General features: G+C 40.8%; 1 protein-coding gene and 1 pseudogene across 2 annotated transcripts in view; one reads left to right on the forward strand and one right to left on the reverse strand.

The window, feature by feature from the left end:
• Window positions 1-6,335: 6,335 nt before the first annotated feature.
• The window catches only part of CDH2 (cadherin 2), a gene marked incomplete at both ends in the record, with an annotated part of 250,396 nt that continues 230,655 nt past the window's right edge, over window positions 6,336-26,076 (forward strand). The window contains one exon of the mRNA XM_080714497.1: window positions 6,336-6,395. Within this exon, the coding sequence (XP_080570623.1) occupies window positions 6,336-6,395 (60 nt within the window). The remainder of the gene's footprint in view (window positions 6,396-26,076) is intronic.
• Window positions 16,527-16,934, reverse strand: LOC308275969 (acylphosphatase-2-like; annotated as a pseudogene). Its single transcript has 2 exons — window positions 16,884-16,934; window positions 16,527-16,771 (listed from the first exon to the last, which is right to left on the reverse strand). The product of its transcript is annotated as an acylphosphatase-2-like (transcript).

Raw genomic sequence — 26,076 nt, forward strand, 5'->3', positions numbered from 1 at the left:
TTGATGAGAAAGCCCCCAAAGCCCTCTTCTCTCAAGTTGAGACCTCCCTTGTCCCAGACAGCCTCCAAGAGTTTCCAATTTCATCTGACTTGGATAAATTGCTTTTGCAATGCAAATAAATGTTTATTATTGGCTGTCATAACAACTTTAGAAATGAGACTATTTCCTTCTCTTGCAAAGGTGTCTTAATTTTTTTTTTCCTCTAGGACTCAAAGTAATAGACCTCCTGGAAGGAAAATGCTTATGTGTGATTATCACTCAGCAATTTGAGCTAGTATGTAAAGAGTGGATCACAGTGACATACCTTATAAATTTGGTAGTAAAGGGAAATATTGTTAATTTTTTACTGATTAAAAGAAACAATTTTTTGCTGTTTAAAAGAAATACTCAGACCATCTATATTCACTTGGTATTGTAACATAAGGTAGACACAGCATAATGTATGAATGGTTGTTGTGCATTTAATGATATAATTTATCAAATACCTATGAATGTTGCCTTTTTAATGGGCATGATACATATGTTATTTTAACAATTTGTGAATAAATGGGGATAAAATAAATATTTTAATAAGCACACACACACACAAATATGAGGGCAAAAGTTTGGCACAATTAAATATTACCAAAGTCTTCAGTGTGATGTTTCATTTCCTTTGAGGTCCCTTTATCTTGAAAAACAGGCCTTTTGGGTTTTGAGTTATCCAATGTGCTGATGCCACCTCATAAATGTCCAAACATCTCATGCAAAAGGTAGATTTCTTGGATATCATGCAAATCATATTTTCTCATATAGCTCATTTGTAAGCAGGACTCATGAGATCAACTATGCAAACTGGACTCTGGAGTTGCATAGGCGGAAAATGGTTCAAGGAGTTTGTTTTTGTTTTGGGCAGTGCTGGAGATCAAATTCAGTGAGGGCTTCTGGCACAGAAAATGACTCCCGAAACAACAAAAGTCAGGTTTATAGAAGAAATATCCTAAGCAAAATTAGTTGTAGTGCTCGTTCTGGTATTAACTGAAGAGATGAGAAATAAATTTGTTTCCCATCATATACATTAAGTTGATACTAAATTTATATTTTAAATTTATAAGTTGATATTTATCAATTTATAAGTTGATATTTTAAATTTATAAGTTAAAACAACATAAATAAATTGATACTAAAATTTCCTATGAAAATTTTCATATGCCCAAATTGGTCTTCTGTATGTTACAAAGCCATCAAATTCTTCTCTCTTTGGTCAGTCCATAGATTATTTAGTCAACATTACTTTTTACATTAGAGACTTTGTGTTCTATAAGATTCAAACAACCCAAATAAAATTTTTATTAACAGTCCTTCTTTAAAAATAATTGGAGACAGAGTTGGGGGTGATGGGAAAAGCATTCTTGAGATTCCTGGGTAATTCTGCTTCTAATCCCTGTGGGAATCAGTAAATTTAATGCACAGACCCAACTGTGTTCCAGCCAGCCTTTCTCAAATAATGGTATTAGCTAAGCTTGGTGGCACATGCCTATAATCCAAGCCGCTCGGGATGTTGAAGCAGGAGGTTCACAGGTTTAAGGCCAGCCAGCCTGGTAGAACACTTGTCAAGCATGCAAAAGGGAATGGTTTCTAATCCCCAGGAGGAGAAAACACACACACAAACACCTGAGGTTACCCACATTTTAGAAATAAGGAAAAAGAGCCTTAGGAATGTTAATAAACTCAGTCAAGGTCACAGAGCCAGTTCTACTTGATCCAAAGCCCCGTCTACTTACTATACACTTCTACCTTCCAGAAATTAATTCCTTCTTCATTTTCTTTTTAGTTGGGTTTCTTTTCATGAATACAGAGCTTCTTATGAATTACTTCCCTCTGCTGAGCTGCTCATCTGGCAAATTTGTAACTCACTTACCTATCCATATGTACTTCAAGTTTCTTAATTCCTTGTATCTTCCAGGAAGTCACTGAGTTTGATTTTGAATGGAACAAAAGAAAATAATATTTCAAAGCAAGTGTGAATAAAAAAAAAATTAGCCAGGTTTTCCTTCTAGTGTTGGAACTGATCACTACTTCTCTGGTTGGGTACCAGATGAACAGCTGGCTTGTGTTTAGCAGCCAGGCTGTATCAAAAAGTTGGATTGTCAAGTACCAGAGTCACACTAAGAAAGGCGAGATGCTCACACTAAGAGAGGCACATGAGGACTGAGACCAATGGAAGGAAAAGCAGAGTTCTGTTCCCAATTTCATGCATGCTTTGAACAAAATAGTTGGGAAAGCAGCAAATGATTCTTAGCATCATTACTTTTTCTTCTTCCTTTTTAGGCCATCCTCCTCTTGTCCCATATATAAAATTTTATAATGTTATAGAGGTTTCTTGAAATAAGGTTAAAGAGCCTGGGTAAGATGTGGAGGAGGAGACTTTGCCTTCTATTCTGTGTGCCTTCTTGCCAGCTGCAAGCCTTGTATAACCTTTTAAAACCTTGAGCATCCATCTGCAAACTATGGGGATTACAGAGACCATCTTTTTTATGGTGGTGGGGACTGAGCCCAGAAGCATTCCACCACAGATGTACAACCCCAGTCCTATTTTAATTTTGAAATGGTCTCACTAAGTGCTTACAGCAAGAGCTAGCCTGGAACCCATCATCGTCCTGCCTCAGTCTTCCAAGTACTGGGAATATAGGAGTGTGACACCATGCTGGGCTGCCCAAACCTTATTTAACATTTCTTTTAGAACTTTCAATGATTCTATGAAAGAGATACTATCCAAAGAAGGTCAGCTTTAACTTACACCAGGTTGGTGGGGAGGAAGATTAATTTGAGAGTTCTTCCTTCCTAAGGAACATGGAACAATCCTAACTTTTCCCAGAAATTGGGAAAAAGGAAAGATCTTCACTGACCATTTGGGAAGGACACTCTGCTAGGTGACAGCCAAAGGAAAATGTGGGTCCTGCCTTGGAGGTGTGTCTGCAGGAGGTGTATGGAGAAGAGGGTACTGACTTCACTACTATTGTTTGACATTCGTTTCTATGTGAGGAAGACTTTTTTTCTTTGTTTTTTTGTGTTACTGAAGACTGAACCCAGGGACATTCTACCTCCAAGCTTCATCCCTAGCCCTATTTTTTATTTTGAAACAGGGTCTCACTAAGCAGCTGGAGCTGGCCTTGAACCTGTGATCTTCCTATCTCAGCCTCCCAAGTACTGGGATTATAGGTATGTGCCAGAGATTTTTTAATATATGACCACATTAGAAATCTCTGGGTAAAGAGAGAATTATTTAGTGAATATCTTTGGGCCACCAGATTAGTAATTACTGTTCCTCCTGTCTCAGCCTCCCAAGCACTGAGATTACAAGCATGAGCTACCACGCCCAGCTTGTAAGACCTTTATACCCACAAGATACTTTTGTACATTTAGCATCTATTGTCTTAAAAAGATACCAGGGTAAAAGGTTATTATGAGGCTTCTTTGAAGAGATGTTTTACAAGAATCCTGATGGTATCCACATGTGTATGAAAACTGGTTATGTGTGAAGGGATGGCTGATTCAGTCTGTCTACAATGCTTAATGCATGTACACATTTGCAGGCATCTTGTAGTAAATTCTCAGCAGTCTAATGGTTGGAAGTCAAGGATTAAATTTCTGGTATATGAGCCCAGTCTTGATTTATATTAAATCCCTTTCTTCCTGCATTCCACCTCCCAAACCACCTGGGTCCCTGGCAAGTGTCCGGCATTCCTGAAGTTTTATAGGATGCAATGCAGTGACTCAGAGTCTGAGGATATGGTCATCACGTGCTCAGAGAAATGAAGTGTACTATCAGATGATATTAAGCAAGGTGCTATAAAAGTCAAGCTCTGCTCGGTGCCACAGTCAAAGGGATGCACAAAGTCTCCAACATCTTGATTTAGACTAGTCTATTTCTTCTAGCAATCCAAGGGCGACTAGGAAGATTTAGCTGGTCAAGTGATCAGATTAAAGTCAGGCAAGATTCCAAAAGAATTCACAGCCATTGAAAAGCCACAGGCATGCAAACTGGATTTTAAAAATGCTGCAAATGCTTACACAAATGATCAAAAACTGTTGGAATCAGATAAATAGTTGACAAGATAACCATTCCAGATTTTGAAGTCACAGCAAGAGTTTATAGGGGGCATGATGTTTAAAGCTTGAAGCAGATGACACTAACAAGCAATGGAGTTATTCCTATTAAAATCTGTTCTGCCTTAAAATTAACCCGAAGGGCAATAAACAGCAATGAATCCCGCTGGGAAGTTGAGGGCACAACCAGGACCGCGTGCCCAGGACCACAGCTTAACTCGTAGGCATGGAGATGAAATCTGTGAATCCCACTTAGGAATACAACAAACACATCCCATACTGCAACAATATTATTATTATGAGTGACTCCCTAAAAGTGCAATTTATAAATTTCCTATGGCATGTAACTTTTAGGCCAATGATCAATAATATGAAAAATATGACAATAACTTCTAGCAATAAAATGAAGAGAAACAACAAGCAATTCTGATAACTATCTAGCCAAGCCCTTTGTCTCTTTTAAATTTAATCAACACAACCTTTTTTATTCTTCAGAGAAGAAAATCCAGAAAAATTTTTGAGTTTTAGAAAGACAATATTATATTTTAATTAGTTGAATATTAAATTTTTAAAAATCTAACCAGCGATAGTACATTATTAAAAGCTACATCAGTTAACAAAATTAGTAATTAATTTTTTGAGTTTCGCCATCAATTTCAATAATATCAATAATATTAGTATTTCAGTTGCTCAAAGTACCGAATTTGTTCATTTACTGCAATGAAGTTCACTGACTTCCCAAGTGTTGAAATGCTTACATAAAACTGATATTTTATTTACCTGTAAAAAGGTTCCTGGAAAAGAACATTACCTTGCCAGAATCAACTGCTTCCTCCCCCGTTTGATAAAGACTCCAGACCCAAACTTCTCTCTCTCATTCTTTGTGCTGCCTTCCCAGTTCCTTTACATGGTGCGAACTCTGTATCGGTCATTTTGTCATTTAGATAATCCTATTTTCACGGGGAGATCTGGTTTTAATTCTCTTTTTTAATCCTATCTTTAACTGTGGGGGTGGTGCAGGAGGGTGTCAATGTCCCCCAAACTGCCCCCGAACAAGAACAGTATCACAAACGGGTAAAAATATAAGACGAAGGACTTTAAGTAAAATAGCACGCACACTCAAACTCCCAGAATGGACAAAAGAAAGCAAAACAAGAGCACAAAAACTTGGCAGTGCCAGCAGGTGCACAGGGTGGGGTCTGGAGAGGCGCAAGCGCCCAGGCCAGGGGCTGGCGTCTCGCGCGCGGCCAGCAGGTTGCTCCCGGCCAGCTTCTCCACTGACAATAGCCGGGATGGGCTTTGCTTACGTCCTTAGTTTGCGGTGTCTGCCACCTGCCCGGAAAAATAACCCGTCTCAAATGAATGACAAAACCGAGAAGCGTGCCTTAGGCGGCCTGGCAGGCATCCTTCCCTAGCTCCAAAAGGGCCCCCTCGCGGACCCACGGGAAGCCCGCCGCCCCTCAAGTTCCTGCGCAAGTTCTGTCTTCCCGCAGCCCCCCCACCTGCCGCGGCGGTGCGGGGCGCACCCGGGCCTGGCCGGCGACCCCCCGCGGGCTGCAGCGGCTGCGGGCCCGGGCGGGCGGGGGCGGCGGCCGGCGCGGCAGCTCGGGGCTCCCATTGGCCGCGCGCGGGCGGGCGCGGGCGGGGCGGCGGCGCGGGGGGGCGGCGGGGCGAGCGCGGGAGAGCGGCGGCGGCGGCTCAGGTGGCGCAGGCGGAGGCCGAGCGGGCGGCGGGCGGCGCGGGGCCGGGAGGGGGCGCGGAGGGCGCGGGCTCGCGGCAGCTGGGGCCGCGGTAGCAGCCGCGCCGGCCCCGGGCGTCACCCGCGCGGCCGGGCCGGGCGCCGTGTCCCCGCCGGGGACGCAGACGGAGCCGGGGCGGCCCTCGGCGGCGCGGCGTGCGCGGCGGAGGCTGCAGCCCGCGGCGCCTGCCCGAGAGGAGCCGGAGGCCGCGCGGCGAGCCAGCCCTGCGCGCGCCAGCCCCGCATCCCACGCCCTCGCCCGCGCCCGCCCCCTGCCGCCTCCCGCTCCCAGCCCTCGGTCTGCTTTATTACTCCTGGTGCGAGTCCCGCGGACTCCGCGGCCCGCTATTTGTCACCAGCTCGCTCTCCATTGGCGGGAGCGCGGAGCGGCGAGCAGGGGGTGGGGTGGGGAGGGAAGGGAAGGCGTGGAAACTGCCTGGAGCCGTCTCCCCGCCGCCGCCGCTGCCGCCGCCGCCTCCGGCTGCTCGCTCGGCCCCTCTCCGCCTCCATGTGCCGGACAGCGGGAGCGCCGCGGACCCTGCTGCCGCTGCTGGCGGCCCTGCTCCAGGTACGCGGCGGCCGGCCGGGCTGCGGGCGGGCGGGCGGGGCGCGGCGGCCGGTCCCTTTGTTCCCCGCGCCGCTGCGGGGCCGGCTGCGCGCCCGGGAGGGAGGTGCGGCGCCGCGGCGGGGAACTGCGCAGCCCGGCTCCGGGCCGGCGGGCCCTGCGCCTCCGCCCCAGGGCGCGGCGGGGCCGGGCGCCGGCGGGCGGGGGTCGTCCCCGGCAGCCGAGGGGAGGCGTGCAACTCCCAGGTCCTGCGGTCTTCTGCGCCTCTCGGCCCTCGCACCGCACTTTGCCGGAAAGGCTCCCTCGCCCCTGCGGGGATGGGTCGCGAGTTTGCAGCAGAGATTCCCACTCGGTGTCTTAGTTACGGAACTTGCCTCGACCCACCCCGCCCGGCGCCGCGCCCCTCCCGTGCCCCGGGGCTCCTCTGCCATTGTCTTTAGCCCGGCCCAGAGTTGCCTCCGGCTCCTTTCCTATCCCGGCCTCTCGATTTTCTGGGTCGCGGTCCCACTGGCAGGGAAGCCCGGCCTGGGACCCGCAGCGCCGGGCGGCCGGCCGGGGAGAAGTTCCGCCCCGGGGCTGATGCCCCTCGGCCGGCGCCGGTGCCCGCCCGCGTGGGTCCGGGGCCGCGGGCGCCCGCAGCCGTCCGCACTTTGCGGGCTCTGGAGCGCGCCCCGGCCGGCGTCGCGGGCCCTGCACGCAGGGCACCTGCTCCGGCTGCTCGCGGTCCCGCCGCGCCCGGGCCCGGCCAACTTTCCCGCGGCGCCCGGCCGGGTGCCCGGGCCCTCGCGAGGCCGCGCGCGGGCCGGCGCCGGGCAGAGGGGTGTGTCGCCCTCGCTGCGGGCCCGGCGGTCTGCGGGGAGCCCCTGCCCCGAGCGCCGCCGTCCGGGGGCCGGGGGCAGCCCTGGTCGCTGCGGGCGCGGCCGCCGAGCGCCAGGCGCGCGGGCTGGGGTGGGGGTGGGTCGCGGGCGCGGGTCGCCCCGGGGTCCGCACGGTCGGGCCCCGCGCGCCCCCGGGCGGGAGGGGCCGGCGAACGCGGTCTCCGAGCTCGCCCGCCGCCCCGGAGGGTGTGGGCCGCGGCCGCGCGGAGCCCTGTCCATGGTGCGCCATGGCGCGGCGCGCGGGGCGCCGCCAGGCTCCGCAGACCGCCCCCGGGGCCTCGCTCGCCCCCTCGGAGGCCGTCCCCACTGCCCGCTCCGAGGTCGCTCGGGTCCCGTCCTCCCCGTCCCCCTTCTTGGGTTTCTTCTTTTGTTCTTTCCTCTCCTGCCGGTCTTTCTCTCTCCCCTTCCCCCACCGCCCCCTCCCCCAGCCCTCCCTCCACTCTCCACTCTGGGGTTTCAGAACTATTAGACTAGACATTTTTGGCCTCTGCAGTTTTGGGGAGTGGATGGAATTTTTTCTAACTTGGAGGAGGAGACCTGCCAGTCACTTGCTAACAAAAGTACCTCCTGTTATAAAACCGCCCTTTATTCTCAGAGCGCAAGCTCCTCACTCTTTCACCTCCTGTCACTTCATTTATTGTTTCTTTTTTTTTTAAAAATGGAGCTTTTGAAAGAGGTTAGGCTGATGGAGAAGAAGGAAAAATGTGCTACTTCCAGTTGAGGGGAAGTTAAAGGGAAGGCAAGAATCCTATGCATATCCGAATAACTTTTTTCTATTTTTTTGAACAAAGGAGATGTTATAAATCAACAAAACTCTTAAATATATGTCTTGTATATCACTGAAAAGACTTATTTATAGACAATACATCTTGAGTGTGAAACCAGAAGTAGATAGTAATTTTCACTCTATTTTAAAAGTCTAAATGTAAGTTCTAACAATGCTGTATTTTAGGTGTTTGTCTTCATTTAATGTCTTCATTAACGTTAGGTGTTTGTCCTTCATTAATACCATGGAAAGTCAAATGTGGAGCAATCTTATTTTTTCTTGTAGCCATCTGCCTCGGAGTCAGGTGTGAATTTTGGACATTTTAAAAATACTCTATGCAGACCTTAGGTAATAGGGTTATCTTTGTCCATGTATGTTCTTCCTCAGTTTCTTCTGTACTGATGTGGACTTTTAAAACCTTCACAAAGACGACATTATTACTTTGTCATCAAGTCGTTTCACAGCTTCTATCTAACTCATGAGTGCAGGTCAAGTAATAGAATGGAATGACTTGAAAGGTCATTAGGAATGGAGAAAATGTTGAAGCCTCATGTGTTTTAGGGTTAAATGCATAATGTCAGTGTGTAGCTGAGACTAGAAACCACTTTAAGCTAATGGTTTGCTTTACACACCAAAAAAACCCTAGATCTGTCTGCAAGGTGAACCTGGTTCCTCTGCAGTCTTCTGCTGTAAGTTTTTTTTTTTTTTTTTTTTTTTCAGTTCTGACTGAGCATCCAAGAGTTTTAGAAAAGAGAATGGGCAGGTAATTCGTATTGATAGGAGTAGAGTGCTCAGAGGGCTCTGTTTTTGATTGCTACTGAAAGTATCCAAGATCTTTGTTTTACTTTGAGAGAATCTTTATTAGGGTAGTTATTGTGTTACCTAGATTTATATAATTCTCACTGATATTACATAATATAATATTCTGCTTAAAGATTTTCTGCCCTTCCTCATTCTAACTTAAGGTATTTGCATTGTCTTTTACATTGAAAATGTTTGAACTTTAAATGATGAAGCAGTAAGAAAAATTATGATTAGCTTTCTTTTTAAATTATTCAAGTGACTTTCAAATTCTTTCTTAGGTTTGTCATTAGGGAAAACCAATTTTGCTTTTACTACTAGCCCAGTAATTAATAGATTAGAAACCTGTTTTTTTTTTTTTTCTGGTTCACATCTTAATTGCATAGCCCATTGTTCTAATTAAATACACTTAATGGGTGATGAGGCACCAAGTACAATACCTTAATGTTCATAGAAATTCTCGATTCTTAGTCTTATCTCATAGGTCCTAGTTTCAGACCATGGATGAAGACCGTGAAAGAAAAGATGCATAAGCCATATGCATTTCTCACCTGTTAGGTACAGACTTTAAAGAGACTAATATTCAACACACAAAACAAAAAAGAAAGCATTGTTTTATGATGTGAAAGTTTAGGATTCATAATTGTTTTAAATATAAAGCATTTTCATTGATTATTTGATTTTCATTGTTTAAATTAAGTTCTTGTGAAAATAAGAAGTAACTTAGTTTGTATTCATAGTTAATTTTACGTATTGAACATCGTTGCTATTTTCTTTTCTCCTAAATGTGGTCATTACAAATACAGTGCAGATGTACTAGATGTAATTTGAAAACAATAACTAATATGGCCTAAAATAACTACAGGCATATTTTTAAACAACACACACGTAGGCCTCACAAAACAAGTTCAGAATAGACATGGAGTATACTTTTGACTTTCATACCTTCTCGGAAGTCAGCATTAATCTTCTAAAAGGTCAAAATGAGATTTTAGGAGGAAATTATCTTTTGATAGTTCTTGTTTTTTTGCTTATCAATACCATAATCTTTAGATTATGGTATCTATATGATTAAGTTGATGATAGTATATTATACCACACTGTCTTTAATTTTCTATTCATTAAAATTCTTTAATTCTTAAATCTGTTGTGCCTCATTAAGCTTTAGGGTTGTTAATTAGAAAATGTCAAGACTTAAAGCAACAGTTAATCTTGCTTTAAAATGCCTTTTTCTAATCTGAAGTGACTCAGATCTGCATCCTGTTTTCAAGGGGCTATTCTCAACTTGGAAGAGTGAGTTTTCAAGGAAAAATCAGAGCTGTTATTTAAGAAGTGCAGTGTTTGTATATACATGCTACCATTTTGCCCAAGTTAACATTATTCAAATTTTGTTCTTTTGGCTCAAATACAAAAAGTAATCAAGTTTAAGCACTGCTCACACTTGGCACTGAATTTTATCAACCATTTAAAAGTATGCTGGATTTGAAATTTGGATTTCATCTTTTGGATAAGTATTTTACATCAGCAATCAGTACACCTAGAACCTAAGTGTTTTCATGTTGAGTAAAGAAGTACATATTGAAATATAATGTGTATCAACAAGTCACTGTCCAAGCTTCATGTCTGTGTTTTTTCCTACTAAAATTTTATTTTTATGTTTCCAAATAATTATATCACTGGGCATGGTAGTGCATACCTGTGAGTAAGGAGGATCACAGGCTTCAGACCAGCCCAAGCAACTTAAACAGACCCTCAGCAACTTAGTGGGACCCTGTTTCAAATTAAAAAATAAAAAGGGCTGGGGGTATAGCTCAGAAGTAGAATACCCCTGGGTTCAATCCCCAGTATCCCCCCAAAAATATATCAGTCTAAGCAAATGATAATCATTGTAGTTAATGAAATATCATACATAAATTTTATTTATTTTTATTTATTTATTTATTATTTTTGGTGGTACTGGGGGTGGAACCCAGAGGCTTTCTACCTCTGGACTATACTCCCAGGCCTTTTTTTATATTTTATTTGGAAACAGGGTCTCACTAAGTTGCTGAAAGCCTCACTAAGTAGCTGAGGCTGGCTTCGAACCCGTGGTGTCCTCCTGTCTCAGCCTCCCAAGTGCAGGGATTGCAAGCGTGCGCCACCACGCCTGGCCATACATAAATTTTAATTCAGAAGCCCTACCTATGTACACTTGAGAAGAAGTATATACAAATTAATAATTTAGAAAGAGCTACATCTTCTCCATATATAAAATGATGAATTTAAAGTAGACAAAAGTGTATTCAAGAGATAAATGGGACCTTTCAAAAGGTATGGACTTAAAGATTATGACTTATGATAGCATTTTTAAAGGAAAACTTAGGTTATGCATAAGTCCTAAGTTTATTATTCCTGATTACTCTTCATTCAGTACTTACCCATTTTTCTGTGTGAGCTTCCAGCTGTGCTTGCAGTGTACGTCATTCAACATACGGAGCCTTGGGATTGTGCATGTGCACATGTGTGCACACACACACACACACAAAATGAGGACTGCTATCTACATTTAAGTCTACTGAAACATTCAGTAGATACATAACATCAAGCGTCAGTTCATACTTGATTGATGTCTTTGGGCATGTAATAAATAATTTGGTCATCAGGAATATAACTTTGTCCAGGGTAGAAAGCTGGAGGTCTGGATGTGCTCTTCTCTCTTAAATTCCCAGGACCTCATTTTCTTTAGCAGTGCAATCTTGTTCCTGGTTAGATTAGTTGATCTTTAAGGGACTTTCCAGTTCTGTGATTCTTGGGATTACTTAAAAATATCTGAAATATGTTCTTTTTAAGACTTTGGAATGATTTTAATTTTCATAAAAAAACAGGAATTTTCAGATACTCGGAATAGAAAAATGTGATTTTTGAAGGCTTACTGAAAATTAACAGTTTATCAAGCATGATGGGTTAGATGTCATTTTTGTTTGTTTTTTTGTTTGTTGTGGTTCTGGGAATTGAACCCAGAGGGATTCTACCTCCAACCTACACCCCATCCCTATTTTTCATTTTTTATTTTGAAAGAGTCTCACTAAGTTGCAGAGGGCCTCACTAAGTAGCTGAAGCTAGCTGAGAGCCTGTGATCCTCCTTTCTCAGCCTCCCAAGTACTGTGATTATAAGTGTGTGCCATCACATCTGGCTTTGCGTTTTTATATTCTTGATTTTTAAACTTAATTTTTCTTTATTGATTATTCTATTTTTACTAGTACTGGGGTTCCTGGAAACTCTTCTATCTACAGGCTACACTCCCAGACCCATCTTTATATTTTTATTTGGAAATAGGGTCTCTTAAGCCAGTGAGGCTGGCTTCGAACCTTCATGATCCTCCTGTCTCTGCCTCCCAAGCATGGGGATTATAAGCGTGCGCTACCATGCCCAGTACCAATAAACTATTTTTGAGGAGGGAATTAGGTTTATAGAAAGGTAAGTGATTTTTGAAAAAAATGTTTATTTCATTTCTTTTGTGCTTTATATTTCTTTTAGAGAAGATGGAATGGATGGAAACGTAATGGATACGTTTCCTCCATGAGAATCTATGAGTTAATATGAGTCAGCATTAAAACTATAGCCCTTTTTCACAAAAAGTCTTACTCTAGTTATTCTTTTGTAAGTATAATGTATTTGTGATGTATATACATACACAAAAATGTTCATTTGTAGCATTATTTCTGATTAGTAAAGATTGGATTAGTTGATCTCCAAATGTCCATCAGTTAAAAATGATTTAATAGATTATTGTATATTGCCCAACCAGATTTGAGAACTCCTACTGTATGTAAAAACACATTTTGGTTTTACTACTATGGGCTCAAGACAGTGATTATTAAACCAATCCATGTTTGGAGAATAGACATGCATCTAGAAAAATTACAGAAGAGAATAGCCAAAGAATCATTGGGATTTCAGTTTTCTGAAGGGATCGGTTAGACAAAGGTACAGATAATAAGATATAACCAAAGAGTAGAAAATTAAGCAAAGTAGAAAAAAACTGAACTGAAACTAACAGTAGATCACTCTTAGATTAGGAGAACCTATAGCTGCTAATTTATAAGTAGGTCTAAAGGAAGATAGGCTAAATCGCTGGGTCCATAAATAATGGATACATTTCCATTTTGACCTCATGGAAAGACCACATTGCGTTATCTGTATCTGAGAGATTATAGTCTTTGGCTAAGCCATTTGATGTTTCTTACATTCCTCTAATCAGCCAGAGAAACATCTAATTTTTATCTTTTCTCATAGTGGAAGTATAGTTCTATAGTAGATCTTATTCTAGTATCTGGAGCTTGAGATTCCATTTGTTATAGGAATCAGATATTCGGGTGTATGGACTGTTGATTATCAGATAACCAATTCAACTTGGAATTTTTCAGGTAGCATTGGGAGAATTAGTTCTGTAATATTTTATAAACAGCTTGAATTGCTTAAAAAAGGTGCTATCATAAATATATGATATGCATAATAAAGTAACTTGGAGAGATGCTTGATCCATGATCTGTTCTAAGGATTTCTTTCACTAAATATGCCTAAGTATACTAGGAAATAAGGTAAGAAGGGGAGAAAGAGGAGGGAGAAAGGAAGGCAGGCAAGCTAGCTGCATCATAATGCACTTATATACTGTTACATAATGTAATTATACTCTAACATTAGTTTTTCTGTTAATTTTTAAGAACATGTACTTGACCTTCAGTATTTGAAACATGTATACCCAGATTTTCTGTCCGTTGCAGTAAATTATTTAATTTTTGGTAGATTTATGATTAGTAAAAAAAAAAAAAAAGTAAATTAAAAGATAGGTAACTTCTAATCTTTACTAGAAATTCTACAACTAGAAAAGTCAAATAACTGGGGGATTTATCATTATTAAAATAAATTTTGAGTTTATTCACTTTTCTCCTATTGCAAAACATTGGACTTTGATCTTGTTGCTTTTAGTATGGGTTGTAAAGATTGCCATTTTAATTTTTTTCTTCCATCTTCAATTTTAGAACATTTCATTTAGTATTCACACTCACACCAGAGAAAATCATTGCAGCTTTAAGTATTTGCTTCTACTTCTTCAAATTTTTTTTTCAAATTAATTTCCGATAACATTAAATTCTAAAAATTAAGTATTTTTTACTTCAGGGAAAAGAAACAATTATATTGCTTTTGCAAATTATTATTTTTTTAACTCTGACATGGGAGATTTTATTTCCACTTTGAAGATGATAAAACTGGAACTGAGACATTATGAGATGCTAGAATATAAGCATATCTGTCATCGTCAAGTGAATTTATACCAGAGTATATGATTTCTCCTTTACCAGATGCAGTCTTTTTTTTACGTAATTCTTGGAACATGAGTATCACAATAGAGTTTCAGTTCCTTTCTACTCAGCTGTTATTTTTTATGTGACTAATACTTGAGTTCCATAGTCTTATGTATGTCCGATATATTTTCCTTTTTTGTAGTATTTGAAGCCAAAATGTAATGCTTTATATTTTAATTCACTTTTTATATGTTCTCTTGGAGAAAGAAGAAGAAACTGAAATGACGCATTACACGTTTTAGAAAGGTTTTCAAATTGTGTTGCTTGACAAATTATATGCTTTAAAATAATGTTTGTGTGTGAATTCTAGAACTTAAACTACTTTCAAGTATCCTATAAGGTCTCAGGCCACAGGCTACACATGTTTTTTTCAAAACTACTTTTTTTTATTCTTCGCTGTGAACATAAATGCAAAATATTGCCAATTTTAGAAGTGTTTAAATGTTTAATGACATTCTCCATGTTAAAATATTTTAATTACTTTTTCTCACAAATGAAGTTACTTCTAATCTTTTAAAATATGTGTTATGTCCACATCTTGAAAGGACTTAATGCGAACAGGTTCCTGTGGATATTTTGTGGAGGGACTGAGGACAGGCACTGATTTGTTTACTGATGAGAAAGCCTAGAACTGTTTCATTTGTAACTTGACCTATTGTGGGTGTGTGGATGCACTTGACTTGTCTTTAATCTTGCACAAAATATTTATTAGTTGGTTGGAAAGCAATTAAGTGAAACTTTAAATAAATGACAAAAAACATTAATTTTATTAAGCTTAAAAGGGCCCATCACTGTTTAACATAAATCTTTAATAAATTGTGACCACTTTATTGTATTATATTTTATTATGTTTTCTCTCTTTTTTTCATTGTATTGTCTTAATTGGTTAACACAAAGATTCAGTCTGAAGTTCATTCTTCATGGTCTTTTGGTCCAGTAAATCAAATTAGTTTTGCACAGTGGAAACACTGGCTTTTTGCAGCTCCTTTGGCATCTGCATCTGGTACAGTTTATTTGGTATCAACATCTCGAAGATTGAGTTCTGGTGTCTTCCTCATTTTTATAGGAATTCAAAATTCAGATCACACCCCCTCACACACTCACACTCACACATACTTCCTCTTTGGATGTGTCAAATGCATTCAGGAAATTGCATAGATAAATCGACATTCTACTAAATAATCCTAAACTGACCATCCTCTTTAATCAGCAGTAAGTCAAGACAGTTTTACCAGCATTCTAGCAGTGTTCCCTTCCAATTTTAACCATCTTCCAATGATAACTATTTACTTGATTTCTAAAAACATAGATTTTGTTGCTTTTTCCTGTTTTATGCCATACTCTGTTTTATCTTCCACCCACTACATAAAATTATCCATACTTTCCTGCCATATATATTTGTAATAGTCACAAAATTAGAAAAGGTTCATGGGCACTATAGAAATATCTGTGAGGTGGTACTAGGGATTGAACCCAGGGTCAGGGGTCTACCTCTGAGCTCTCAGCTCTATCTTATTTTACTTTTTTATTTTAAAACAGGGTCTCTCTGGGATTCTTTTTATTGGCCTCAAACCTGTGATCCTGATTCTCCTGTCTCAGCCTCCCAGGTAGTGGGATTACAAGTGTGTGCCACTGCTTCTGGCTAAGATTAATTATTTCATTCCAACTAAATGTTACTTACACATTTATGGTGTTAAGCTGCTAACTACCTTTTATGGGTTTTCCTATTCAAATTATTTTTTTGTAGTTCTGGTAATTAGGCAGTTTTGCTTTAGCCAAGAGCTAAAGATACTTGGAATTCTTTTGAAATATACTCTCTTGCCCTTACATTTATTAGAAAGACGGTAGAAGCAAAGGACTAAATATTTTTTTGACCAAAAGTTTTCATGCAGAAGTTTTTTTTTTTTATGGTTATGTGGATTACCACATACATTTATTTTAACCATTGGTTCTTTTAAAAACTTTAATAATGGATTACTCAGCTTTAATAACAAATTATTTTTCATAATATATTAAAATTTACTATAAATAATAGTACCTAAAATAATTTATAGAAAATTTGTGATGTTCACTGAAATTAGATTCCATGAGACAAGATTAAATTGAATATTTGTATTATATATTTTAATGGCATTTTTATTTTAGAATAGTATGGCTTTGCTTGTTAAAAACATAGTTGTGTGAAACTATTTGCATCAGACATTTCTAGTTACATGCAATTGTACAGCTTTCAGAACAATAAGTTCCCTTTTTACATTCTACTCTGCTGTTATTATAGAATATATACCTAACATATGATGTCTATTGTGCAATGTAAGCATTATATTTTGAATTTCCTTTCCATTAGTATCGAATACTAAAGTTAGAGTATTCGAGTTTAGAGATGGCTTTTCATTAGAAAAGTCTGTGCGGTCGATGTGAGAACTAGGACTTCCAACCTTTCTCAGCCAGGACTTTATGGAATTGACCTTCTCTTCTGGGCCTTGCACTTGGCCTGTCATGGTGCTTTTGTTGGTATTCTTCACCCAACCAACCACTCCTATTTTCTTAGCTTCACCTTCTGTGTACATTCTGAAACAAACACCCACCTTACAAAAGTGTGGGAACTCCACTTCAGACAAAAATCTAAAAGTTATGGGATTTCATAATCTGGGATTTTTGGAACCAAATGTTGATATAAGGAGAACAGAGCTCCTGCACTCTCCCGAACACCTCGTAGTCCACGGATTTGAGAGTCTTGGTGGCAGACATGGCAGCGGCGAGCCCTCTGCCCAGGATTCAAGGCGAGGCGACTTTGCGGCCGTCAGCAGGACGCACATGGGACCACTGCGCGCGCCCCGCCCTGCTACCCATGCAGAAGATTTGAGTGTTAGCCTATTCAAATCTAATGAAGCTTCTTAATAACTTCTCTGAGCCTACTGGTGCTCCACTTTTCAACAAAGCCGTACTTGGTTTTCATTCTAGTTTTTAATTTTAAAAAGGTTAGTTAGAGGGGTTTATAATGCCTCAAATTGCTAGTTTTCTGGCTTTTCAGCATCCGTTGGGTATAGTTGACCCTCTTTTGAGTTTGTGTAGCTCTTTTAAAGATCTAAAGAGTTTGTCCCAACAGTTGCATAGTGTTCATACTTGTCCAAACATTTCTTTTTTTCTTGTGGTTTCTCTGTTTATAATGTATGTGTGTTAGGTAGAAGAGTTCCTACAAAATGATGAAGACTAAGCAATGAAGTTCCATAGCTAGATGCCTACCAAGGATTTGTTGGTGTCAAGGCAGTTCTAGTTTATTTGTGTTCCTACATGTTTGGACTTTATTTTACTCTATCTAAAAAGATGGTATCCAGCTGTGCGTGGTGATGCATGCTTGTAATCCCAGCATTTGGGAGGATGAGACAGGAGGATTGCGGTTCATGGACAGCCTCAGCTACTTATGAGGTCCTTTGTAACTCAGTGGGACCCTTTTTCAAAGTAAAGAATAAAAAATAGGACTGGGGGTATAGCTCGGAGGTAGGATGCCTCTGGGTTCCATCCCCAGTACAATCTCTCCCCCCAAAAAAGATAGTACTAATTGTGTGAGCTTTGCTTATTGATATGTCATTTGTATATAACTTGCTTTAGCTTCAACACATTGCTTTTTTTAAAACCATAAAAGGGATTATCACTGTTTGTGTTTCTGCCATTTAGTTTTATTTATAGTTCTGTCCTCTCTGTTTGACTGATAAGTAAGAACATTTGGGGATGAATATCATAATCATTGATTAAATTTATAACCTGATACAGCGTTCAGTACCTTGTAATGAAACTGAGTTAAATCCATGATGTGGTTTATGGTCTGTCTATTCATTTAAGACCTTCTTAATGGAGCTGTGTTTTAAAGGTAGATTAGTGGTGTATCTAAATGTAGTGAACCATGGATTATCCTGTAGATTGCTTAAAACATTTTAGGATAAAAAAATTGGGAGACAAAAAGATTATATTTTTATTGCTGTATTTGCATCTATAGTGGATATTGCCAGGATTTCAATTCCTTATTTTTCCTGTCTTTGTTCTTCATAAATAAAATATACATATGTATATATTTGATATTTATCTTAAAATAATATAGCGTGTGAGCCAAGATGTAAATCAGCAGATTTCTGAAACCTCATGCTATATAAGTTTTTACTTATCTGTTTATATTTTTACATTTAGATATTTTACCTACCTGAAAACTATTTTTGGATATGGTATAATATATGAGTTTTTATTTTATTTTCCCCTAGATTTTATATGTATACATTATAATATGTATATAATTATATATAATGTACATGCACACATATATAACTATGTGCATATATGTTATACATACACATAGTAACACATTTATCCTCATTTGGTAAATGAAATTTGATTTTTTCTGAATTTAAATGCTCCCTTTATTAAGTATAGAATTTCTGTACATTTGGGACCTCTTTCTTTGTGCTCTCTTAAATTACACTGATTTACTAGCCAAGAGAGGCAGTATTATACAGGGTTTAAGAAAGAAGACTCTAGAGCTATATTGATTCCTTGACATTCTGACACTTTTTTAGTAGTGTGAATGTGTATAACATACTGGACATTTCTGGCCTTAATGTACCCTATACCCATCTGTAAGGTACATACAATCAGTACTCTCTATCATGAGGTTGTTATGATGAATAAATGTGCCTATGTGTGTATAAGAATGTTTTCATGTGGTGAATTAAATGTTAGATTTTTTAATTGAAAATTTTGGATTCTAGTCATTACCATTGTTTTAGACAAACACAAAATTTTTCAGATAATTTTGAATACTTAATGTGTATACTGCTTTGTTCTGTATTTAGCAGTGCAGCCGGAAAACTTGTAGCTCTGTATGGTCTACCTACCAATGTTCTTATGCCACCCTTGAAAGGCACATAATTTAACAGTCATCCTTAAATTTTGTTTTTTGTTGTTGTTGTTGTTTTTGTTGGTACTGGTGTTTTGTTGGTACTATCTCCAGGCTACACTCCCAGACCTATTTTTATATTTTATTTGGAAACAGGGTCTCATAAACCAGCAAGGCTTGCTTGGAACCTGCATGATCCTCCTGTGTCTACCTCCCAAGGGTGGGGATTACAAGCGTGCGCCACCACGCCCAGCAGTCCTCCTTAAATTTTAACAGATGTTGTTGAGGCTGATACAATTCCACCTTCTTTATAATTAGGAAAAGGGATTAGTGTATGTACAGTGTTATTCTGCAAGTGATTTGATTTGGAGATAATAGGTAATCAGATAGGAGCTATTTTAGATCTGCTTCTTCCTTCTTTGATTTTATTTTTGAATGCCCAGATATGGGCCCATGCATACATGTTCATGCACTTGTAGGGGGGGGAGACAGTGTGTGTGTGTGTGTGTGTGTGTGTGTGTGTGTGTGTGTGTGTTGAGACTAACCTGAAACTCAGTCTCTTAATACTTTTAACATGACAGTGAAGACCTAATTGAGGAGGTTGTGAAGTTACATTGGTTGATGTCAGTGTGGCATCTGCAAACAAATGAAGGTCGACTCATTGTTCTATCGAGATGGAAGTGTTGCTTTTAACCTAGTAGACTTCTGTTATAGTAGTAGGCTATTATTTTTGAGAAATCACTATATGCTAGGAACTGTTATAAGCACTTTACATGTTTAATTTCTCAGAGAAATACCTATTTTATATACGAAGATACCAACACATGAATGGGTTTACTAAGGTGCCCAAGCTTCTTATAATTCATACACAAGCAGTCAGATGCCAGAATGTTCATGCCATAGGTTTGATATGAATTTGAATTCAAGAAAAAAGAAAAACTAAAGCATATTTCCATTGTTTATGTGTTTGAAAATCATCTCCTTTGAAAGCATTGTGAAGTATGGTACATTAGAAAAATATATAAAATACATTTGTATACTTGAAAGAATATAATATATAAATTTATTGGTATATCTAGAAACCAGGTTAAATAATAGAATATTGCCACTACTTGGAAGACCCCATACCACCGCTCTTATTCCCTGGCTTTCTTCTAATACTTACTCATTGCTTTCCTTTATAGAGTCATCATCCATGTATATATCGTCTGAATATGTATATTTAGAAGTTTTTAAATGTATGTCTATATGTCATGCATAGATAGATAAATTACCATGCACATGTGGAAATATATCATGTTTTTTCTTTAATTTGCTCTTTCTCCTTGGCATTATACCTGTAAAATTCATTCATTTGTGTTGTGTAGCTATAACTTGTTCATTTTTCTGGTGTGTAGCATTGCATGCTATGAATATGGAACAGATTACTTAACTTTTTTCTTGCTGATGTGCCTGAGTGTGTAGTGTCAGATTTTTGCTCTCAACATGTCTATGTATGTCACTGGGCATTAATTTAGGAAATACTGTAGGGCTGTGTGTGTGTGTGTGTGTGTGTGTGTGTGTAAAATATGGTGGATTGAACTCAGAGGCATTCTACCTCTGAGCTATACCCACAGCCCTATTTTATTTTTTATTTGAAAATAGAGTCTCCTTAGGTTGATTCGAGCCTCACTGAATTACTGAGGCTGACTTCAAACCTGAGATTGTCCTGTGTCAGTTTCCTAAGTACTGGGATTGTAGGTTTGCACCACCAGGTCTAGCTAGGGCTGTATTTTACAAACTTTAACTCATGGAAGAATTATCAGGAAGCTTACTTAAACCTTACTCTGAGCTTCTGATTCTGTAAGTCCACAGTGGAGCCTGAGAACTCTTGTGTCCAGGCAGCTCCCAGGTGATAGGATGATGTTATTTTCTGGAGTATGTATGTAGGAGTAGAATTGCTGGATTGCTAGCTATGCACATGTTCATCTTTACCAAATATTGCAAGAGTATTTTCCAGACTCGTCCACCAGAACTCCAAATACTTTTTCCATAAATTTAAAATATTTTAAGACATACATTAAAAATTTCAAGTTTGCTGGATGGACAACACAGTTGTTTCTCTTTTGGCTTTAAATTGATCTCTTCTGGTTACTAATGGGTTTGTGAATTTTTTATGTGTTTTGACATTTTCTTCTCTAGTGAACACTAACCTAACTCATTGGAAAAAGTTCATAACTTCCCTGCAGCTTGGTCTTGCTGCCCATTCCCTTTGGAATGGCATGTATGAAGTTGTATTTCCAAGGATTTCAGGCCTTCTTAAAAACTGACTCTTGTGATGAAATATAGTATTTGCTGAGTGCTTACTGTGTGCAATATCAAGCACTTTACCTGCATTCTTTCCTGTAATCTCCTGTAATAGGCAGGCATTAGGCATTCTTATCATTACTATTTACAAACATCTGCTTGGCACCTGGCTTAAACTACTCTGAAAGGCATGCTTCTAGGAAGTGGCAGATGGTGCTTGAACTGAGTTAACACCTCTCTGATAACAACTCAAAGAGTTCCATGGAAATCTGTAAAACCAGTGGGAGCAAGAGGATTTGGACTTTATTTCTATATATTTATTTTTTTATGGGGCTAGGAATGGAACCTAGGACCTCATGCATACTGCATGAGCACTATAACATTGAGCTACGTTCTTAGCCCTGGATTTGGAGTTTAGAATGAAGACTTTAAAGATCTCAGTTTCGGGCAGCAAATTTGACCTTGCTAAGGGAAGATCTAACAGAATTAACCACAAGCAGGTAGAATAGGCTGCCTGCTGCTAGACATACAGTGCCTTGGTTGTGACTAAAATAGTTGCAAATATCTGATGAGTGATTGATGGCTCTTTCAGTAAATTGCCTCTTTTTCTTTTGATCACACATAGCTTTGTCTAGACCCTTACCCATGCGGTATTCTAAGGGCACCTGTGGCTTTCTGTTCTCAGTTCTCAGCTCCCCCAAGCAATTGCAGAGTCCTGGATGTCTGCTCTCAGGCCCTCAGCATCAAACTATTGGAAAGGGCTCATGGCCATGGCCTTGCTGGTGGCATAACAGTTATTTGGCCAGTGCCCTTGAGAATTAAGTAAAATTGTGACTTTGTAGATAACTTTTGTCTTTGGAGTAGCCTAAAATATAGTGCTGCTTCTCCATCTAAGTTGTGGAAAAATAAGACAAAAGAATCAGGAAATGAGAATCAAAATATAACCTGTATTACTGATGGAGACAAGGTTGGTGGATGTGGCTTAAATATATCCACCTAATTACCCCTCACTTCCCATTTTTGATAGCCTGGGATAACCCTGTCCTTCATCCTACCCAGCAAGATCTGCATTGTAACAATACTTGAGCTGACTGGCTGCCTCCCAGCAGAAATGAGCTGGCAAAGGGACTAGGTGCTCACCAAGAAGTAGACGGAGCTCATAAGCATTGCAGCTGGCATAGTCCACTAAATGGAAGTAGGGACTAAAGGTTCTATGTACATGGTCCCAGAGTTTGCGTTAACAGTTGAGCCAATGTTTTTAACCATTAAGAGTACACACTGGAGATGGACATCTCTCAAGATGGTCTTATTCCCAACTTCATAATGTCTTAGAAAATCTATAGCTTCATGTTGAGACTCTGGTCCTCTGTGGGTTTGCAAGATCACATTGTTGTTTGGTCACAACAATCATCAGCAGCTGTAGAGGTGGAAAGTCCCTACTCCTCGATGAGTTATCCCATGCAGAACTGTTTTCCAAGGCTTGTTCTAAGTGTTCCAAAGACTTTTGTACTTCCAGAGCCCTTGCTATCTGGGAAGAAGCACTGAGGGTGGTCTAAGAAAATATTCTGTATTTTAGCTGTTCCTGGATGCCAGATAGTCGAAGCATCGGAAAAGACATGTACCACTAGACAGTTCAAAGCCTTGTACAATGATGGCAGTATTACAAGTGCTACCTTTCTGAAGGAAAATAGAGTATGCATAGGTGGACCCCCCCCCCAAGATGCTAAACTTTACCACCCACTGGGAGCTGCTCCCAGCTGAGTCTCAGATCATAACCACACATTCAAACCTCCTTTCCTTGGAGCCCTGTGATTCTGACATCCAGTGCTGGCATCAGTGTGGGTTTGGTCTGTGGGTGACTGGTTGGCAAGCCCCCTTGGAAGCAGGTGTTTTCAGTCTGCTGGCTCTTCCCAGTGCCACGTGTGGACTTGGTTTGAACAAAGGATGCTGTCTGCAAGAGTAGATTTCTTCTTCGTTTGTAAAGACCATCTAGACCAGTTGGTGGGGGCTGACCCTTGAGTGTGTGGTCAAGCCACAGACTCCAAGATGTGCCCTCTTTGACCTTGATTGAAGAGTGCACTTTGAACCTTAGGCAGCTCTCATGATCCTGTCACAGATAATTTAAAGTGAGCGCTTTGCTAGGGCTCTTGCACTCATTGTCACTTAAAAATAGTAAATATTGCACTTCTCACTAGTCTCCAGGCCGTGGATGTTGAAGTAATCCCATTTTCTGCACCTCACTCTTCTCTCCTTATTCAGTCTGGGGCCCATGGCCACCTGTGAAGGTCTTGCGCTAACTCAGATCTTACTAGGGCCCAGCTGCAACAGCACCACTGGCTAAGGGCACCACACCCTGCCTCTTTCTTGAAAACCTGTGGCCTTTCTTGAGGTCTATTTTTTGTTCTAGTTCCTGAATCTCTAACAGCCACTTTCTTGGAGAATAAGCCACCCTAAGCTGTGGTCACACATCAAGATCAAAACACCCTGTGGTTCATAAATTAAAGCTAGATGTTAAAAATCCACCTGCCCAACTATAAAAACCAGCTACACTGCACAGTCAAGGCTGCCAACCACTAAGTTAACAAAAGTGCAGGGTCTGAGTCATAAACCCTTTCCTTGCCAGGCGTGGTGGTGCACAGTTGTAATCCCAGCCCTTAGGAGGCTGAGACAGGAGGATCTCACAGGTTCGAAGCCAGCGTCAGCTACTTAGTGAGGCTCTCAGCAACTTAGTGAGACCCTGTTTCCAAATAAAGTATAAAATAGGTCTGGGAGTATAGCCAGGAGATAGAAAAGCCCCTGGGTTCCACCCCCAGTACCACAAACAAAGAACAACAACAAAAATAAACCCTTTCCTTGCCCCAGCCCCTCCGGGAACCATGATTATTATTTTATCTTTCACTGTTGGACTCCTTTTTTATTCCTCAAGGTCCTTGGGTAATTTACCAAAACTTGAAGTCTTTGAAAGGAGCCCAGGGAATAGGACCTGTTCTCCCTGCCGAAGTTCTGAACCAAGTGAAAGGTCAGTCAGAAGGGCTAGGGAAGTAGTGCCAGGGAGTAAAGCTGGAGGGTGCCCCTTCCCTTGGGCCTGTCTCTGCAGTGTTGCTCCCTGGCTGCAGGGGATCTCTGAGCTCCCAGCATGGAACAGGAGGTGAGCACACTTGTTTTCTGCATCCTGTCACTCCCAGGTGGGAGGAGTAGGGCAGGTTGCTCACTGGCTGCCCAGATGGCATTCTCAGTTGCAGCCTTCATGCAAATCCAGCCCATTCCTCTCTTCTGTAGATCAAGAGCACACAAACTGCTTCCTCTGAAGAATTGTCTACATTCAAAAATGACTGAATAGCTGAGCATGGTGGTGCATGCTTATAATCCCCCACACATGGGAGGCTGAGACTGGAGGATTGCGCAGGTTCGAAGCCAGCCTCTGCTGGCTTAAAAGACCCTGTTTCCAAATAAATAAATAATAAATAAATAATAAATAAATATACATACACACACACACATATATGTATATATATGAAATAGGTCTGGAAGTGTAGCCTGGAGGTAGAAGGTCCCTGGGTTCCATCCCTAGTACCACCAAAAAAATGACTGAATTCTCCAATGAGCTTTTATAATGTGGTAATATCCATCAGTGTTTAACACAGAGAAATTAAACCAAGAAAATTGTATAATATTTATACAATTATAATATTTATTAATTCATTTAAAATATCAAGCTTATGAAACAAATACTAATTTTGGTTAAAAAGTGACTACATTTTCCAAAACAGAAAAATAAAATTAATAGGAAGAGTAGTAAAATTATGCTTCTACATTTTGTAATCTATTTAATGCCTGGCTCAACGATACGATGATTGCTTCTGCGTTTACTGTGTTAAGGTAGCATGTACCATGTAGCCTCTGGAAACGTCCATTTACTGGCAGGAGAGAATGAAAGTGAACAAGGCAAGTAATGTTATCATGAAAACAGTCTTGGGGCTGGACGTGGTGGTGCATGCCTGGAATACTAGCCTTTGGGAGTTAAGACAGAAGGATCACAGGTTCACAGCCAGCCTCAGCCACTTAATAAGGCTCTCCACAACTTACTGAGAGCCTGTTTCAAAACCAAAAGTAATAAAAATGGCTGAGGGTATATCTCAGAGGCAGAGTGTGCTGGGTTTAATCTCCAGTTAAACCTACACACACACACACACACACACACACACACACACACACACACACAGAAAGAGAGGAAGGAAGGGAGGGACTGAGGGTGGGTATATCAGTTTGTGCAGATCCCCTGAAAGATTGTTGAAGACTCCTAGAAGTCTGCTCCTGGACTGTACTGTGAGAAAGCCACTCAGGTATGACTGAAAGTTGGAATGGAAAGAGCTGGAGTGTTTGGGTGAGAGTTTGCAGCATCAGGAGGGGAAGAAGCTGCTCTTTCTGTAGCTTAAGCAGTGAAACTAACTAAATGCTCAAGTCTCTGAAGATAGGCCTGGGCTAGAAAGGCTAGTCCTTGGCCCTGAGTCCCAAGGGGAAGAGGCTCTTAGTTGGGCGCCTCTCAGTTAGCAAGCAGGACTTGTAGATTTGTTTCTTTATAGCTCAGTCTAATTAGAACTCCGCTAGAATTGCCCTGGGGTAATTTAAGGAATGGCTTTGAACTCTGAAGTGTGGACAGTGCCCTTCTTGCACTGCGGTGTACTTCTGGAGGCCTTGCCTGGAATGTTATTTCTCATA

This window comes from Muscardinus avellanarius (assembly GCF_963383645.1).
Source record: "Muscardinus avellanarius genome assembly, chromosome: 17".
Lineage (NCBI taxonomy): Eukaryota > Metazoa > Chordata > Mammalia > Rodentia > Gliridae > Muscardinus > Muscardinus avellanarius.